At 40.6% G+C, this 17,808-nt stretch overlaps 2 protein-coding genes across 3 annotated transcripts in view; one reads left to right on the forward strand and one right to left on the reverse strand.

Moving 5' to 3' along the window:
- LOC106562979 (tubulin polyglutamylase TTLL11-like) overlaps positions 1–10,288 on the reverse strand; it is a 52,799-nt gene extending 42,511 nt beyond the window's left edge. Inside the window, exon 1 of one of the 2 annotated variants that reach the window (XM_014128145.2) lies at positions 8,999–10,288. In XM_014128145.2, the coding sequence (XP_013983620.1) occupies positions 8,999–9,568 (570 nt within the window). In that variant the 5' untranslated portion in view covers positions 9,569–10,288. The remainder of the gene's footprint in view (positions 1–8,998) is intronic. The other variant, XM_045689884.1, reaches the window with a different exon arrangement.
- Positions 10,289–15,813: 5,525 nt separating this feature from the next.
- The window catches only part of LOC106562980 (G protein-coupled receptor kinase 5), a 33,539-nt gene continuing 31,544 nt past the window's right edge, over positions 15,814–17,808 (forward strand). The window contains exon 1 of the mRNA XM_014128146.2: positions 15,814–16,197. Coding sequence (XP_013983621.1) covers positions 16,146–16,197 — 52 coding nt within the window. The 5' untranslated portion in view covers positions 15,814–16,145. The remainder of the gene's footprint in view (positions 16,198–17,808) is intronic.

The following is a 17,808-nucleotide window of genomic DNA, read 5'->3' on the forward strand; positions in this document are numbered from 1 at the left end:
CAGTGGGCACGTAACAGTTGTATAACAAGACCTGGACTCTGCCTGTCTATTCTTTCACATCATACTAAAGTTGGAGTTGTTAGGCAAGCTATCCATGTCAACAACACTACCCCGTGGCCGAAAACACCAAGCGGTTAAGTCAGCACTTGGCACACGTGGCTATGTATGGTGTTGTTGGTAGAGGACAAGTGAGAGACAGACAGGTTTAATAGAGGTGACTTGGTGAACCACGTTCAGGTGATTGGTAACCTTGCCCAAGACCTGAAGACTTGCCTACACTCTTAGGAAGAAAAAAAAGGGTTCTTTGTCTGCCTCTATCGGACAACCCTTTTTTAGTTCCAGGACAACCCTTTTTTAGTTCCAGGACAACCCTTTTTGGTTCCACAGAAAGACTAAAATAATTTTATTTTAATCCATAAAAGGTCAATGATGACAGCCTACTGTCTTTTTATTTTTTCTCAACCTCACTTCGCAAGTAAAAGAAAACAGAAAGATAATCTATCAGATCCAAATTAAAAAACAGACATTATCCTCCCTATTTCACGTTTGACTCTCTTTCTCCCTCTCAATCTGACTCTTTCCTGTGCAGCTCCCTGAGGGGAATATAATCATATTGGATTATCAGAGATTACCTCTAATCATTTCCTACCGTTAAGAGAAGGCCAGACGCTGAAAGTCAGCAGGAAGATGCCTCTGAGGCTTCAAAAGTGCTGTGCCATCAAAACCACCCGGTTAGACAGCGGCCAGGATGTTAGGCCTGGTTTACTGAAACATTATGGCCAAGCCTTATAGGCTACACTAACTCAGTGAGCAAACCATGGATTAGGACCCTGCCCAGGGCCTATTATAGTACTATAATCTAACGAACAAAATGCCCTTAGTGACAGTCAATGATACAGAGGGCTTGTTCCCCCATAGCAGAGCCAGGCTTTGGACAGTTTCTCTCATGCAGGCTGAAGCTACTCTACACAAGACTAGCCTACGCCTGGGGAATAACACCAGCGTCGGTTCTCATCCTATAAAAAAAAACAAAAAAAAAAAGATATCAGGAAATGGATAGCAGTGAGTGGGTGTAGTGAGCGACTGAGGATAATGTCTAACGACAGATGACAGTAGGGTGGGTCATCTGCAGTGGAGCATGGATCAATAACAACCGTAGAGTGCGGAGTAGTATAGGAAATGAGAGGAGAGATGGGTCACTTTCTCTCTGCCGTCGATCAATACATTTAGGCTTAGCGGGAAGACTGTGCGATTCTCCCGCTGTGCATCTCGTCTATAGGCCTAGGCTACGTCATGTTTGAGTATTCGTCGAGGCAATGCACCGCAAGCATATCCAATGTCATGTTAGGCTACTGGCAAAACTCTAAACTGCATGTTCCTTACTGGTTATCAGTGAAAAGCTGAGTTGAGAACCAGAGCCGTACAGTAAATGGCTCTGGAATCAACTAACTAGACCTGCTTCCTGCCGTAAGAAGGAATGGGGGAATTAGATGTCATTATTGTAATGTAATTATGGTAATTGAATATAGAGGGAGGAACCGCTCTCTGAGTTCACATATGGGTCAAAATCTTCAAAGAGCTACTCAGATAATAAATTACATTAGATAATCAAATCGTTCAAGTTCCTCTTCTCCATACACCTACAAAAGGTCAAAGTGTCACTCAAAACATGTTAAGCTGAATATTCTCTTGCCACTGAAAGGTGGGTGGGCCTTAACATACTTTCCTACCTACACTAGTGTAATTCCTTATGAAACTAAAATACCATGATTTGGGGGATTTTCACAAAATGTAATCCATAGAACGGTCTTTTGGAGGAAGGATTATTGACATATATATCTTAAAACATAATTGAGAAGTAATTTATGACACGTTGGCCTCCATTATTCATTATATACACACACACACACACACACACACACATTTCATTTATGAAAATTGAAAAAAATATATATGTAAGAAAATTGGTATTGAAATCAAAATACCAAATCATATTACAGAGCAAGTTTCATATGACACCAACTTTAGCTTTTTAGCACCTACAGATTAAACAGAGTTTTAAAGGAGGCCTGGGTAAGGCCAAAATGCCACAAATATTCCAACTTAAAATGATTTATGTAAATTATGCTTTAAGATACAAATATCAGATTTACAGTACCAGTCGAAAGTTTGGCCACACCTACTCATTCAAGGGTTTTTCTTTATTTCTACATTTTAGAATAATAGTGAAGACATCAAACCTATGATATAACACATGGAATCATGTAGTAACCAAAAAAAAAGTGTTAAGCAAATCAAAATATATTTTATATTTGAGATTCTTCAAAATAGCCACCCTTTGCCTTGATGACAGCTTTGCGCACTCTTTGCATTCTCTCAACCAGCTTCATGAGGTAGTCACCTGGAATGCATTTCAATTAACATGTGTGCCTTGTTAAAAGTTAATTTGTGGAGTTTCTTTCCTTCTTAATGGTTTGAGCCAATCAGTTGTGTTGTGACAAGGTAGGGTTGGTCTTCAGAAGATAGCCTTATTTGGTAAAATACCAACTCCATATTATGGCAAGAATAGCTCAAATAGACAAAGAGAAATGACAGTCCATCCTTTAAACTTCTCAGGGCTACGTGGGATGCTAGCGTCCCACCTGCGGGACACACTATTCAACAGCCAGTGAAATAGCATGGCGCGAAATACAAAACAGCAAAAACCTAAATTTCATTTTCTCAAACAATCAACTATTTTACACCATTTTAAAGATAAGACTCTCGTTAATCTAACCACATTGTCCGATTTCAAAAAGGCTTTACGGCGAAAGCATAAAATTAGATTATGTTAGGACATAAACTTCACCAAAAAAAACACAGCCATTTTCCAAGCAAGGACACGCATCACAAAAACCAAAAGTACAGCTAAAATATTCACTAACCTTTGATGATCTTCATCAGATGGCACTCATAGGACTTCATGTTATACAATACATGTTTGTTTTGCTCGATAAAGTTCATATTTATATCCAAAAACAGCATTTTACATTGGCGCGTGATGTTCAGAAAATGTATTCCCACCAAAACCGCCGGTGAATGTGCACATCAATTTACAAAAATACTCATCATAAACGTTGATAACATTTACAACAGTTATTGAAAGAATTATAGATACACTACTCCTTGACGCAACCGCTTTGTCAGATTTCAAAATAACTTTACGGAGAAAGCACATTGTTCAATATTCTGAGTACATAGCTCAGCCATCGAAGCAAGCTATACAGCTACCCGCCAAGTTCTGGCATCAACAAAACTCTGAATTAGTATTATAAATATTCTCTTACCTTTGCTGATCTTCGTCAGAATGCACTCCGAGGACTCCTACTTCCACAAAAAATGTTATTTTTGTTCGAAATACTCCATATTTATGTCCAAATACCTCCGTTTTGTTCGTGCGTTCAGGTCACTATCCAAAGGCATAACGCGCGAGCGCAGTACCAGAGACAAAAAGTCAAAAAGTTCCATTACCGTTCGTAGAAACATGTCAAACGTTGTTTACAATCAATCTTTAGGGTATTTTTAATGTAAAAATGCGATAATATTCCAACCGGACAATAGCGTATTCATTCCAGGAGAAAAAGAAGGAACGGCACGCTCGCGTGCTTGCGCATCACCAAGCCCTTTGTCCTCAGGCAGTCCACTCATTGACTGACCTACTATTCTCTGCCCAGTAACAGGAGAAGGATGAAAAAAACTTTCTAAAGGCTGTTGACAGCCAATGGAAGCCTTAGGAAGTGCAACGTGACCCCACAGATATTGTAGTTTCGATAGGGATTCAAAAGAAGAATTACAATTCTCAGATTTCCCACTTCCTGGTTGGATTTTTCTCAGGTTTTTGCCTGCCATATGAGGTCTGTTATACTCACAGACATCATTCAAACAGTTTTAGAAACTTCAGAGTGTTTTCTATCCAAATCCACTAATAATATGCATATTCTAGTTTTTGGGCCCGAATAGTAGGCAGTTTAATTTGGGTACGTTTTTCATCCAGCTGAGAAAATACTGCCCCCTATACTCAACAGGTTAACCTGTTAGGGCTAGGGGGCAGCATTTGCACGTCTGGATAAAAAAAATGTACCCGATTTAATCTGGTTACTAATCCTACCCAGTAACTAGAATATGCATATACTTATTATATATGGATAGAAAACACTCTAAAGTTTCTAAAACTGTTTGAATGGTGTCTGTGAGTATAACAGAACTCATTTGGCAGGCAAAACCCTGAGACATTTTCTGACAGGAAGTGGATACCTGATGTGTTGTATTACCTTTAAACCTATCCCATTGAAAAACACAGGGGCTGAGGAATATTTTGGCACTTCCTATTGCTTCCACTAGATGTCACCAGCCTTTACAAAGTGTTTTGAGTCTTCTGGAGGGAGATCTGACCGAACAAGAGCCATGGAACGATGATGTCCCATTAGACACCTGGCGCGCGAGTTCATGTTGGGTACCCTCGTTCCAATACGTTATAAAAGAGTATGCATTCGTCCACCTTGAATATTATTCATGTTCTGGTTAAAAAGGCCCTAATGATTTATGCTATACAACGTTTGACATGTTTGAACGAACGTAAATATATTTTTTCCCCTCGTTCATGACGAGAAGTCCGGCTGGCTTAGATCATGTGCTAACAAGACTGAGATTTTTGGACATAAATGATGAGCTTTTTTGAACAAAACTACATTCGTTATGGACCTGTGATACCTGGAAGTGACATCTGATGAAGAGAATCAAAGGTAATGGATTATTTACATAGTATTTTCGATTTTAGATCTCCCCAACATGACGTCTAGTCTGTATCGCAACGCCGTATTTTTCTGGGCGCAGTGCTCAGATTATTGCAAAGTGTGATTTCCCAGTAAGGTTATTTTTAAATCTGGCAAGTTGATTGCGTTCAAGAGATGTAAATCTATAATTCTTTAAATGACAATATAATATTTTACCAATGTTTTCTAATTTTAATTATTTAATTTGTGACGCTTGACTTGACTGCCGGTTATTGGAGGGAAACGATTTCCTCAACATCAATGCCATAGTAAAACGCTGTTTTTGGATATAAATATGAACTTGATAGAACTAAAAATACATGCATTGTCTAACATAATGTCCTAGGAGTGTCATCTGATGGAGATTGTAAAAGGTTAGTGCATCATTTTAGCTGGTTTTATGGTTTTGGTGACCCTGTCTTTGAATTGACAAAACATTACACACAACTCTTGTAAATGTACTGTCCTAACATACTCTAAATGTATGCTTTCGCCGTAAAACCTTTTTGAAATCGTAAAACGTGGTTAGATTAAGGAGATGTTTATCTTTCAAAGGGTGTAAAATAGTTGTATGTTTGAAAAATTTGAATTTTGACATTTATTTGGATTCAAATTTGCCGCTCTTGAAATGCACCTGCTGTTGATGGAGTGCACCACGGGTGGCACGCTAGCGTCCCACCTAGCCCATAGAGGTTAAGACATGAAGGTCAGTCAAAGTTTCTTCAAGTGCCATCGCAAAAACCATCAAGCGCTATGATGAAACTGGCTCTCATGAGGAAGGCCACAGGAAAAGAAGACCCAGAGTTACCTCTGCTGCAGAGGATAAGTTCATTAGAGTTACCAGCCTCAGAAATTGCAGCCCAAATAAATGCTTCAGAGTTCAAGTAACAGACACATCTCAACATCAACTGCTCAGAGACTACGTGAATCAGGCCTTCATGGTTGAATTTCTGCAAAGAAACCACTACTAAAGGACACCAATAAGAAGAAGAGACAAGCTTGGGCCAAAAAATACAAGCAATGGACATTAGACCGGTGGAAATCTGTCCTTTGGTCTGATGAGTTCAAATTTGAGATTTTTGGTTCCAACCGCCGTGTCTTTGTGAGACGCAGAGTAGGTGAACGGATGATCTCTGCATGTGTGGTTCCCACCATGAAGCATGGAGGAGTAGGTGTGATGGTGCTTTGCTGGTGACACTGTCTGTGATTTATTTAGAATTCAAGGCACACTTAACCAGCATGGCTACCACAGCATTCTGCAGCAATACGCCATCCCATCTGGTTTGCGCTTAGCGGGACTATCATTTGTTTTTCAACAGGACAATGACAGGACACCTCCAGGCTGTGTAAGGGCTATTTGACCAAGGAGAGTGATGGAGTGCTGCATCAGATGACCTGGCCTCCACAATCACCCGACCTATACCCAATTGAGATGGTTTGGGATGAGTTGGACCGCAGAGTGAAGGAAAAGCAGCCAACAAGTGCTCAGCATATGTGGGAACTCCGTCAAGACTGTTGGAAAAGCATTGAAGCTGGTTGAGAGAATGCCAAGAGTGTGCAAAGCTGTCAAAGGCAAAGGGTGGCTACTTTGAAGAATTTCAAATATAACATATTTTGATTTGTTTAACACTTTTTTGGTTACTACATGATTCCACATGTGTTATATCATAGGTTTGATGTCTTCACTATTGTTCTACAACATAGAAAATAGTAAAAAATAAAATAAAAACCCTTGCATGAGTAGGTGTCTAAACTTTTGACTGGTACTGTATGTCAACAATCCTTCCTCCAAATGACCCTAAATATGGATAGAAATTTGCGAAAATCCCCCCCCCCCCAAAAAATGATATTGTTCTGTTCTAGTTGTGAGAAATCACTCACTACACCTCAGCACTGCATGCCTCAAAACTCTTTTCAGACTGACAGGCGATCAGTTACGCCTTTGACTATGTTAAAGATGTGTCTGTCAGAACAAAGGGTAACGTATAGGGCCTCAAGCTACAAGAGTTTTGAAACCAGATCAGACGTGCTGAGGCGGACTTGGAAAGGATTACGTTTCTACGCATGACGGTCATCCATGGTGATAGAAAAGAGAGTTGTTTACCTCTCACAAACTCCTGGGTCTCATGTATAATGAACCACACTGTTGATAATGGCTGAAGGCAGGTATTAATTGCGTCACATTCAATGCCTGTAGGGCCGAACAGATGGAGCTCGCCTGGCGACGTGAGGGGACCCGTATCAATTAGCCATCTCATAAATGTATTAAAGACATTCCTTTCCATTAAGGACAACTTTCAGACGGCACATACCCAGGTGCAGGCTGTGTAAACGTATACTGGACTTGGAGCGGTCAGGCCGGTGTGAAAGGGTTAACAGAGACCGTGTGACCTCAATGTGTTGTAGGACGCTGTCTATCAACACTTTAACATTGAAGAATATACTATTCTTTATCAAGCCCTTGAGGGACAAAAGACTATGAACAGATTAAAACTGTCGATGCAACAAAGATTAATGGGGTGTATAGTGGTAGCTGCTATACCTGTTATAACATTGTTGTTCCTTTATATAGTTGTTATAGTAATTTATGCCGTTTGTATTATTACGTAAGCGGAATAAGCGTCAGTCCTACAGTAAACTGGAGTCGTGCACCCCTGATAGATGTAGGCCACTCACGGCCGGCCCGCACATTAGGCAGGATTAGGCGGCCGTCTATGGCGGCAGATTGACGCGGGCGGCCTTTTCTGAGGTAAACTGCCCAACAACAACACATAAAACCTCACATAATCCTGCCCCCAAAAACAATGACAATTTACTTCATCCAGTGGCATAACGGCTTTTTAGGTTGAGTGTTGATGTCGCCCTGTGATAAGCAGTGCCCACTTTGTCAAAATATGATGCTTGTCCATTCCCAGCGTGCCTCTCCAGGGTGCCGTTGGAGAGACGCGCCGCTGCGGCGCTCTACCAACGTTCAGTCATAGAAATACATTAATATAAATGACGTAGGAGGCAAAGGATATGGCAGAAAGAGTATGTGGCCTTTTTTGTAGCCTACAAGCTGGAGATACAATGTATAACGATGTAATGAGACAGACACTTTATATAACAGGTTTATCCAGTCAAATAGCCTAACCTAAATGGCCAGGTCAAAGTAACAGGACAGGTCAAAGTAACAGGACAGGTCAAAGTAAAATGGACAGCCTTTTTTTATAAATGGTGGGCCTACCACATGGATGAGTACCAGTGGAGGCTGCTGAGGGGAGGACGGCTCATAATAATGGCTGGAACGAAGCAAATGGAATGACATCAAACACATGGAAACCATTTGTTTGATAGTATTCCCCTCCAGCCATTACCACAAGCCTGTCCTCCCCAATTAAAAAGGTGCCACCAACCTCCTGTGATGGTCATTCATACAATTCCATTGAGGGCTGACATGGTAAACTACACCCCAGTTAACAAGAGCCAACGTCTTTTGGATGTTTGTTTTTTTGGTCTTGACCAGACATCTTTTTTTTTTGGTGTATTACAAACGGTAGGCTTACCACATAATTGGGTATTCCTAAAATTAAATTTCAGGTAACACTGTAGGCTACACCTCAGTAAGCACAGGCCGACTCCGACTGGATGCTTTTTTTGGTGCAGTCCGGACCGGCCTTGACATCCACGGACATAGATTTTTGGTCCGGACCAAATCTGAACCAATCATAGACATCTATATTTGGTTCAGATTTGGTCAGGTCTGGACCAGCCTTGATTTGGCCCAAACATAGACGTCTATAAATTACGTCTTTTCAACTTTCATTCAGAACCTAAAAATGACCTAGTTTCAACTTCCGGAAAATAAGTATTTTTCAATGTCCGGAAGATGCCTTCTCAATGTTCTGGAAAATATGTATTCTAAACATACGGAAAATAGGTCTTTTCACCTTTCATTCAGAACCTAAATTGAACACAACTTCAACATCTGGAAAATACGTATTTTAGACATATTTTCAATGTCATTTAGCTTATTGGGACTATACTAGTTTTGCAGGGGCCACATTTTTTGGTCTCGACTAGGGCGGCGGAATGGCAAGGACCGGCCCTGAGGCTTCTGAACTCCCTAACTTAAGCACAGAGACAATGATGACTATCTATAGCCTACATTTTGGCAATAAATATTAATCAATGAAGCAAGGACTTACCTCTTTCCATTTGAGCTGCCTGATGCTGAGCTTCAGTGCCTCCAAAGAGGTTTTGGCTTTGAACGTGTCCACGGTGACTGGCTTCCTCCTCTTCGCAACTTTGTTGGCGTCCTCTTTGTTGTGTGGGCCTACTTTGATGTCTTCCGGCAGGTGGATGGGAACAGTGTTACCATTTGTTTCCGTCTTCCCCTGCAGCATCTTCCCAGTCCCTTTGATTTGAAGCATCTGCTGTTCATTGTCTTTTCGATTCACAGGTTTCCCCGAATTGGCATTGGAAGCTACTATTGTCCCTTGCAGTGCAGGGACTGAATCCTGCTTGGTGCAGGTGTTCTTCTCATCTTTGCCTAGTTTGCTCCTACTTTTACTCTGATTCCTGCAAGTGACAGAGGTCTTGGGTGTTTCCCTTTGGGCTGCGGGGGTACCACTAGCCTGGATTGGGGAGACAGATGCGGGCGAGGATGCCACCAGCACCTCATCCTCGATTATATCTGCCTCCTCCTTCTCCACACCCTCGCCTGATGATTTCATTTGTTCGAGTTGAACCTTCACTTTTACATAATGATCACTCATTATACGAATCAATACCACAAGGCAGGGCTCGGCAATAATGCACAGCCCGAAAATAATGTGTGTGCCAGTGACAAACAGAATTTTGCATAGCTATCCAGTCACACGCTAGCTACAGTGTAACCACTCGTGGACCGGCTTGTCTAACGTTACAACGGTGCCGACAGTTCAGCTAGACTGCAGATGATTCAGTGAAACCGCCCATGGACGAAGCCCATGTCAGCTGTCATCATTAAGTTACCTAGTAGCTAACTAAGTAAGGCTTTAAACTAGGCTATTGTAAGTGACGTTTGGGCAAAATCTTCCCACAATATATAGCTAACGTTAGCTAGCTAGACACTTTGTTTCATCCCCGGAAAGCAAATGTTTGTTTAGGTTGCGATAGCTGGCTATCATTATTCAATCACTGTGGCTGAATAGAGTAAATTGCAGGGCTAGCAGGCTAGCTAACACCAGTTGACATTGCTGGCTTGACTGCCTCACACCGCTAGCTTGCACCTAGCGAACAATAATACATCAATTGTCTTTTGTGTCATCCACAGAATAGAATTTCGCCATTTCATCTACAGATTGTATCGAGTTACCTTTCAAATGCATTGATAGGTAGTGAATATCGTCCGATCATCGGGACAAGACTGTCGTGCAGCAGATGTGCCCCTGCCAGGCTGTCACTGTGCCTGGGTCGGTGGAAGAGTCATTTTGACAACAATTATGCAAGGCCAGCAGCACAAATGATGACGTCACTTCGTATGGAAAGACTGAAACCTTCAAAATAAAAGCCCGCATTTCAAAACATTGCAAATGTGAATAACTCATTCAAAAGATAAGACATTTTAACCAATGTCCATTTGTATTGTGCTTATAAGGATGAGGAATTTATGGAAAAAATTATGCTTCCCCCCCAAAAAATGAACGCCACTATCGAAGAATACAATGTTCAGACTGCTATGTTCACAATATTGGGCTGTACAGAAAAAACTATTTTATGTGCAGAGGAAAAAGATGGGTTGTGGCAGGGTCTGTATACCCAGTAGGGCCTGTAGAATACCCAGCAGCACTTTCTATTCCACTGACTACATTCACTGCAATATAGGCATACTATAGGCATATATTATAGGCACATAAATTACATAATTGCTTATAGAGAAACAAATATTCTATGTGTCGAAGTAAACGTCGCGTTGGGATTACTCAGTAGGGTCTGTAGAATGTATACAGTACCAGTCAAAAGTTTGGACACACTACTCATTCAAGGGTTTTCTTTTATTTTTCATATTTTCTACATTGTAGAATAATAGTGAAGACATCAAAACTATGGAATAACACATATGGAATCATGTAGTAACCAAAAAAGTGTTAAACAAATTAAAATATATTTTATATTAGAGATTACTCTATACTCCTCTGTAAACTGGTCATCTCTGTATACCCGTCGCAAGACCCACTGGTTGATGTTTATTTATAAAACCCTATTTGGCCTCACTCCCCCCTTGTCCCCCTCTGAGACAACCCAGTTGAGATGGTTTGGAGTGAGTTGGACTGCAGAGTGAAGGAAAAGCAGCCAATAAGGGCTCAGCATGTGTGGGAACTCCTTCAAGACTGTTGGAAAAGCAGTCCTCATGAAGTTGGTTGAGAGAATTGCAAGAGTGTGCAAAGCTGTCATCAAGGCATAGGGTGGCTACTTTGAAGAATCTCAAATATAAAATATATTTAGATTTGTTTAACACTTTTTTGGTTACTACATGATTCCATATGTGTTATTTCATAGGTTTGATGTCTTCACTATTATTCTACAATGTAGAAAATAGTAAAAATAAAGAAAACCCCTTGAATGAGTAGGTGTGTCCAAACTTTTGACTGGTACTGTATAAGGTGTTATTTCTTGGGGGACTGTGGTATAAATACCCAGCTGCACTTTATACTGCACCCACTACATTCACTGTAATACACTATAGGCCTATAAATTGCATAGTAGGAAGTGCTGCTGGGTATTTACACAACAGTCCCACAACAAATAACACCATATTTAGATTATACAGACCCTACTGAGTGTTCCCAATCGCACTTTTACCTCGGCATGTAGAATAGTTTTTTTTTGTATCTACAAGCCAATATGTAAAAGGTTTCCAAAGGGATTCTACGGTGATCCCCATAAGAAAACCCTTTTTGGTTCTTGGTCAAACTATTTTGAACCAAAAATGGTTCTTCAATAGGGTTCTCCTATGGGGACAGCCGAAGAACCATTTTAGTTTCTAGACAGCATATTTTTTCTAAGAGTCTAGTGTAGGCTTATTGCATTGCAAGTGAATGGAGTGTGGGTGGAGTCGAAAGTGCTGCTGGGGTTTTAGACCTCAATCCCCCATGAAATAGCACAATATATAGATTATACAGACCCGACTGAGTATTCCCAACCCCAATTTTACCTCGGCACATAGAATAGTTTCTCTATAAGCCAATATGTAATTTACAGGCCTATAGTGTCTTGCATTGCAGTGAAAGGACTGGGTGGAGTAGAAAGTGCTGCTGGGTAATTAGACCTCAGTCCCCCAACAAATAACACCATATATAGATTCTACAGACCCTACTGAGTATTTCCAACCTCACTTTTACTTTTTACACATAGAATCGTTTTTTTCTCTATGAGCCAATTTGAGTCAATTATGTAAATTATATACAGTGTAATGCATTGCAGTGAATGGAGTGGGTGGAGTACGTAGTCACCAGCACTCTATATTAAACTCATTGATCAGCACAAGAGACCAACTGAAGTTTTGCAGACTCTATTGAGTAATTCCAATTACATATACAGTACATGACCAAAAGCATGGGGACACCTGCTCGTCAAACATCTCATTCCAAAATCATGGGAATTAATATGGAGTTGGTCCCCCCTTTGCTGCCATAATGGCTGCGGGGACTTGCTTCCATTCAGCCACAATAGCATTAGTGAGGTCAGGCACTGATGTTGGGCGATTAGGCCTGGCTCGCAGTTGGCCTTCCAATTCATCCCAAAGGTGTTGGATGGGGCAGAGGTCAGGGCTCTGCGCAGGCCAGTCAAGTTCTACCACACCGATCTTGACGAGCCATTGCTGCATGGAACTCGCTTTGTGCACGGGGGCATTGTCATGCTGAAACAGGGAAGGGCCTTCCCCAAACTGTTGCCACAAAGCTGGAAGCGCATAATCGTTTATAATGGCATTGCATGCTGTAGCGTTAAGGTTTACCTTCACTGGAAGTAAGCAGCCTAGCCCCAACCATGAAAAACAGCCCCAGACCATTATTCCTCCTCCACCAAACTTTGCATTTGGCACTATGCATCCGGGCAGGTAGCATTCTCCTGGCTTCTGCCAAACCCAGATTTGTCCGTCAGATTACTGTTTCCACTGCTCCAGAGTCCAATGGCAGCGAGCTTTACCCCACTCCAGCCTACGCTTGGCATTGCGCATGGTGATCTTAGGTTTGTGTGCGGCTGCTCAGCCATGGAAACCCATTTCATGAAGCTCCAGATGAACAGTTATTGTGCTGACATTGCTTCCAGAGGAAGTTTGGAACTCGGTAGTGAGTGTTGCAACCGAGGACAGACGATTTTTACGTGTTACCCGTTTCAGCACACTGCGGTCCCGTTCTGTGAGCTTGTGTGGCCTATCACTTCGTGGATGAGCCTTTATTGCTCCTAGATGTAATAACAGCATTTACAGTTGACCGGGGCAGCTCTAGAAGGGAAAGGTGGCATCCTATGACTGTGCCACATTGAAAGACAAGGAGCTCTTCAGTAAGGCCGTTCTACTGACAATGTTTGTCTATGGAGATTTCATGGCTGTGTGCTCGATTTTATACACCTGTCAGCAACAGGTGTGGCTGAAATAGCCGAATCCACTCATTTGACTGGGTGTCCACATACTTTTGTACCTAATGTGTATTAGTGTTTTATTTAAATTGTATTTCTTTAAATATAGCCTACACAATAGCTTTTAACATACCAGTATTGGTGAGTAAACCTTCTAAAGAAATGCTGGTATAAATAATATAATATCCATTTATCCATTTATTTTTCCAAAGGTGGTTCCAAAGGCGACTCTTATTTTGAAAAGAAATGCACCATCGTGCTGCCAGCATGATATCCCGCTTCCAGGAGGAGAACGGTCATCTAATTTTGTTGTACGGTGGACAGCGCCTATTTTTTTTATCCCCTTGACAACGCAACTGACGGAAAAGTTTGAGGGACAAAACAGTTGACAAGCTGGCAGTGCTGTAGTTCTATTACCAACAGAGGACGTGCTTTCTCTATTTTAGGTACATTTATCTACTGTTTCTCCGATATGCTGCCAATGTGTTATTTCTAACAACACTCCCTCTACGCGGATTAGTGACGCGGAAGGTGTGGTGAAGTATTAGTGGTTGTGAAGGTTGCACAAGTACCTGTATTGTGCCCACCCTTAAGACAAAAATATTGCAGTCAGACTACTGTGGTATTACTGCAGAAAACACGTGTTCAAAATACGTTTTTTTACTACAGTAATTTTGCAGTGTAACTTTTTTCAATTTTCGCCTAAAATGACATACCAAAATATAACTGCCTGTAGCTCAGGCCCTGAAGCAAGGATATGCATATTATTGATACCATTTGAAAGGAAAGACTTTGAAGTTTGCAGAAATTAGAAATTCATGTAGGAGAATATAACACATTAGATGTGGTAAAAGATAATACAAAGAAAAAAACATGCATTTTCTTTTTGTTGTTCCATCATCTTTGAAATGCTAGAGAAAGATCACAATGCATTATTCCAGGTTAGGCGCAATTTCGATTTTGGCCACTAGATGGCAGCAGTGTACTTGCAAAGTTTTAGACTGATCCAATGAACCATTACATATCTGTTCAAAATGTTGTATCAAGTCTGCCCAAATGTGCCTAATTGGTTTATTGATACATTTTCAAGTTCATAACTGTGCACTCTCCTCAAACAATATCATGGTATTATTTCACTGTAATAGCTATTGTAAATTGGACAGTGCAGTTAGATTACCAATAACTTAAGCTTTCTGCACCTAACAGATATGTCTATGTCCTGGGACATGTTCTTGTTACCTACAACCTCATGCATCCTGTAGAGGATAACTGCAGTTCAACTGCAGTACACTTTTATCATTTTTTCATGGCTTGCCTTTGGCAGCAACTTAGGGTACTAGGAGCTAACTAGCCCCCCTAAGAACAATGTCTAATTGCTGACACAAAAAAAAAAACATTTTGGAGAAAAAAATGTGGATGTTAATGAAGATCATGCTTAGGCGAATAAACTATAAAGGGAAATAAATGTTTTTGTTATTTCATGGGGGGTGCCAGTTACCCCGGTACAACGACAGAAGATTATGGCATGGGGTTTCACACAAGTGTGTTAACATCCATTCAGTCAGTTTTATTTAGAAAATATTTAGTAAGTAATACTTAAAAGCTAAATCTAGTTGTCTTATTTTAATTATTTAAATAAAATATGGGGGATAAATGGTGTTGCACATGTCACCATTGATATCCACACTATGAGGAGATTTGATGTAAAGTCCCTCTTTAACTCACATGCACATTCATTTTCTTTGTTCTTTCTTTGTTGTTCCTTTTCCATACAATCCATTATGTACAATTGCACTAAATCTCAGCCGTCTTAAAAAGGAAATTCAGGAGCACAAGGTTTTCAATTGTTGTTTTCATGAATTCATGAAAAAATATTAATTGGAATATAATATTGGAATGGAATATAACTAATAACAGTAAATAACATTGGAATATAACATTTAATAACAATAACTCATTAATTCAGTGTAACATTGATGTGGCAACTCTCTTATGCTCTGCTATTGCACGGTTCTAGGTGACAAATAAAGCAATCCCCAGTAAAATTGGAGAACAATTTATGAGCCTACCTGTCTGCACTGCTCACGCCTAATCCAGCCCCCACCTGTGACTGAAAACAGGGGGAGAGATGCCAATTGAAAAGTTCTCTCTTAAAAACATAGCTAGCTAATTTATATAACATAAAATGCTGTGTAAATTAGCTAAAAGTGGATTACTTATCTTAAGGCTTTAAAAAAAATAATGATATAAATATCTCCAAAAGTTGTGATGAAACAGAGGAAATGTTTTATTGAGCAAGAGCAGTGGCAGCCAGGGAAATTGTTGGGGAAATAATTGGTGACATCTTGTGGTCTTAATGTGATTTACGGGGGGGGCACTTACCCCACCCCTGTGATGCCGCTGCCGGTGCACCTGGGCGCACCTGTATTCGTGTGGTCGGTTACTGTAGGCCTAAACGCTGACAGATTGAACGCTTTAGCCTAGTCTACTTTATCCCACTTTTTAAACAAGTTTATGTTAGGGTAGGGTCGGCTACTGCGTTTTTAGATCGGTATTTGGTTAAGAAACACTTTCACAATTTATGGAATCTATCTCCACATGAGAACGAGAACCAGGCTATGCGCGTCATCTGTAGAATGGATGGTGGTTAAATCTGTCACTGCAGACGGATGGTTTGAATAAGGAAAAGGAGAGAAAAACGAAAGTTGTTCCAGACCGCATCCCTCTGCAACAATGGAAATAGATGGTATGGTTGCAAACAGCGCACTCCTCCGTGCCAGGGAAGGTAAGAAAGATATAGGAAAAACGACTTCTGCCATTACCATACAGAAGCAAGAAAACATTTTCTTCAGGAAATTACATTTTTCTAGCTGTCACTTGTCAACATGTCTGTCTTTATGTATTCGTTTTATTTAACCATGGAAGTCAGTACTGATGCGTCTACAGTTAGTTGTACAATATATTAGTTTAAGAAGTTTAGAAAAACATAGCCTATTTACACCTAACTCAAGCAGTACTGTTTTCAGAGCTCAACATTATTCCAGTTTGTGTTGCCCTCTGTTACAATGCTGTGTTGCCACATATGAGTAGGGGGGTTACAGTAGGCTACAGGCAGTGGCGATTTTAGCATGTACATCTTGGTGGGGCAAACTAAAAACATTTTTTTATGCATGCCAGCAAAGCCACTACACAACACTAAACAATACATTCATTGCACCATAAAGGTGACCACAAACTGTTAGGGCCTGCATAATAGGGCCTGCATAAAGCTGTCCCAACAGCAGAGCTTTCTTTTCAACATGATGAAGTGAAGGAGCCTTGTCTGGCAGCGAAACAGTTCATTCAGACTCATTTACTGGCTTTTAAAAAAAAATATAGCTGATCTGGCTGACTTGTTTAAACAAATGTGGTTTCTACTGACAATTCAGATGTACAAACTATGGCATAAGGGAACGACGAGTGGAAAAGAGGCAATCCATAATTTCGAATTAAGCCATTATAATGAGCGAGCTAGGACGGATTTAGTCAATATATCTATTTGACCAGCACTTTTGAAATGTACAGTGACAGGACTCAGAATATGGGCAGTCCTTACATTATTCTCCCTGTACACCAAGTCAGAACCGAAGGATAAATCAAATCAAACTTTGTCACATGCGCCAAATACAAAAGGTGTAGACCTTACCGTGAAATTCTTACTTACAAGCCCTTAATCAACAATGCAGTTCAAGAAAGAGTTAAGAAAATGTTTATCAAATAAACTAAAGTAAAAAATTTGAAAAAGTAACACAATAAAATAACAATAATGAGGCTATATACAGGGGGTACCGGTACTGAGCCAGTGTGCGGGGGTAAAGGTTAGTGAAGGTAATTTGTATATGTAGGTAGGGGTAAAGTGACCAGTGGCGACCCGTCATTCAGGGCAGGTGGGGCTTTGAGACCCACATTTTTAGCAAACAATTTTAAAAAATACAAATAATATATATGGTCTCTTTTTTGTTTTCTTGAGTAAGGCAGCTTCAAAATGCAAGTGTTTCAGCCTAGCTCAGTGCTTTCTGTGGTGGTGGGGTGGGCCTAGCAGAAAATAAGAACATTGCGCCGTGATTGGCTCAGTGTTCTGTCACTCATGGGGACCTTACGCAATCGCCAAGCTTAAGTCCTTAGTAAGGGTAGACATCCAACATTTCAGCCCTGTGGGTACTGTCATAGAGTTATATTACAAGTGCCCTTTCAAGAAGGCTCAAGGTCATTGACCACAGAAATGACGTCAAATCACATTATATGTACAGTAGCTTTGATTGGACTGGTCATGTCAACATCTTACTTTCACAATCTTAGCTAGCAGTCATCATCATGAATCAAGTCTACTGGCAAATCCTGTTTAATCCTTGTCATA

The sequence above is a fragment of the Salmo salar genome, chromosome ssa11 (assembly GCF_905237065.1).
Source record: "Salmo salar chromosome ssa11, Ssal_v3.1, whole genome shotgun sequence".
Lineage (NCBI taxonomy): Eukaryota > Metazoa > Chordata > Actinopteri > Salmoniformes > Salmonidae > Salmo > Salmo salar.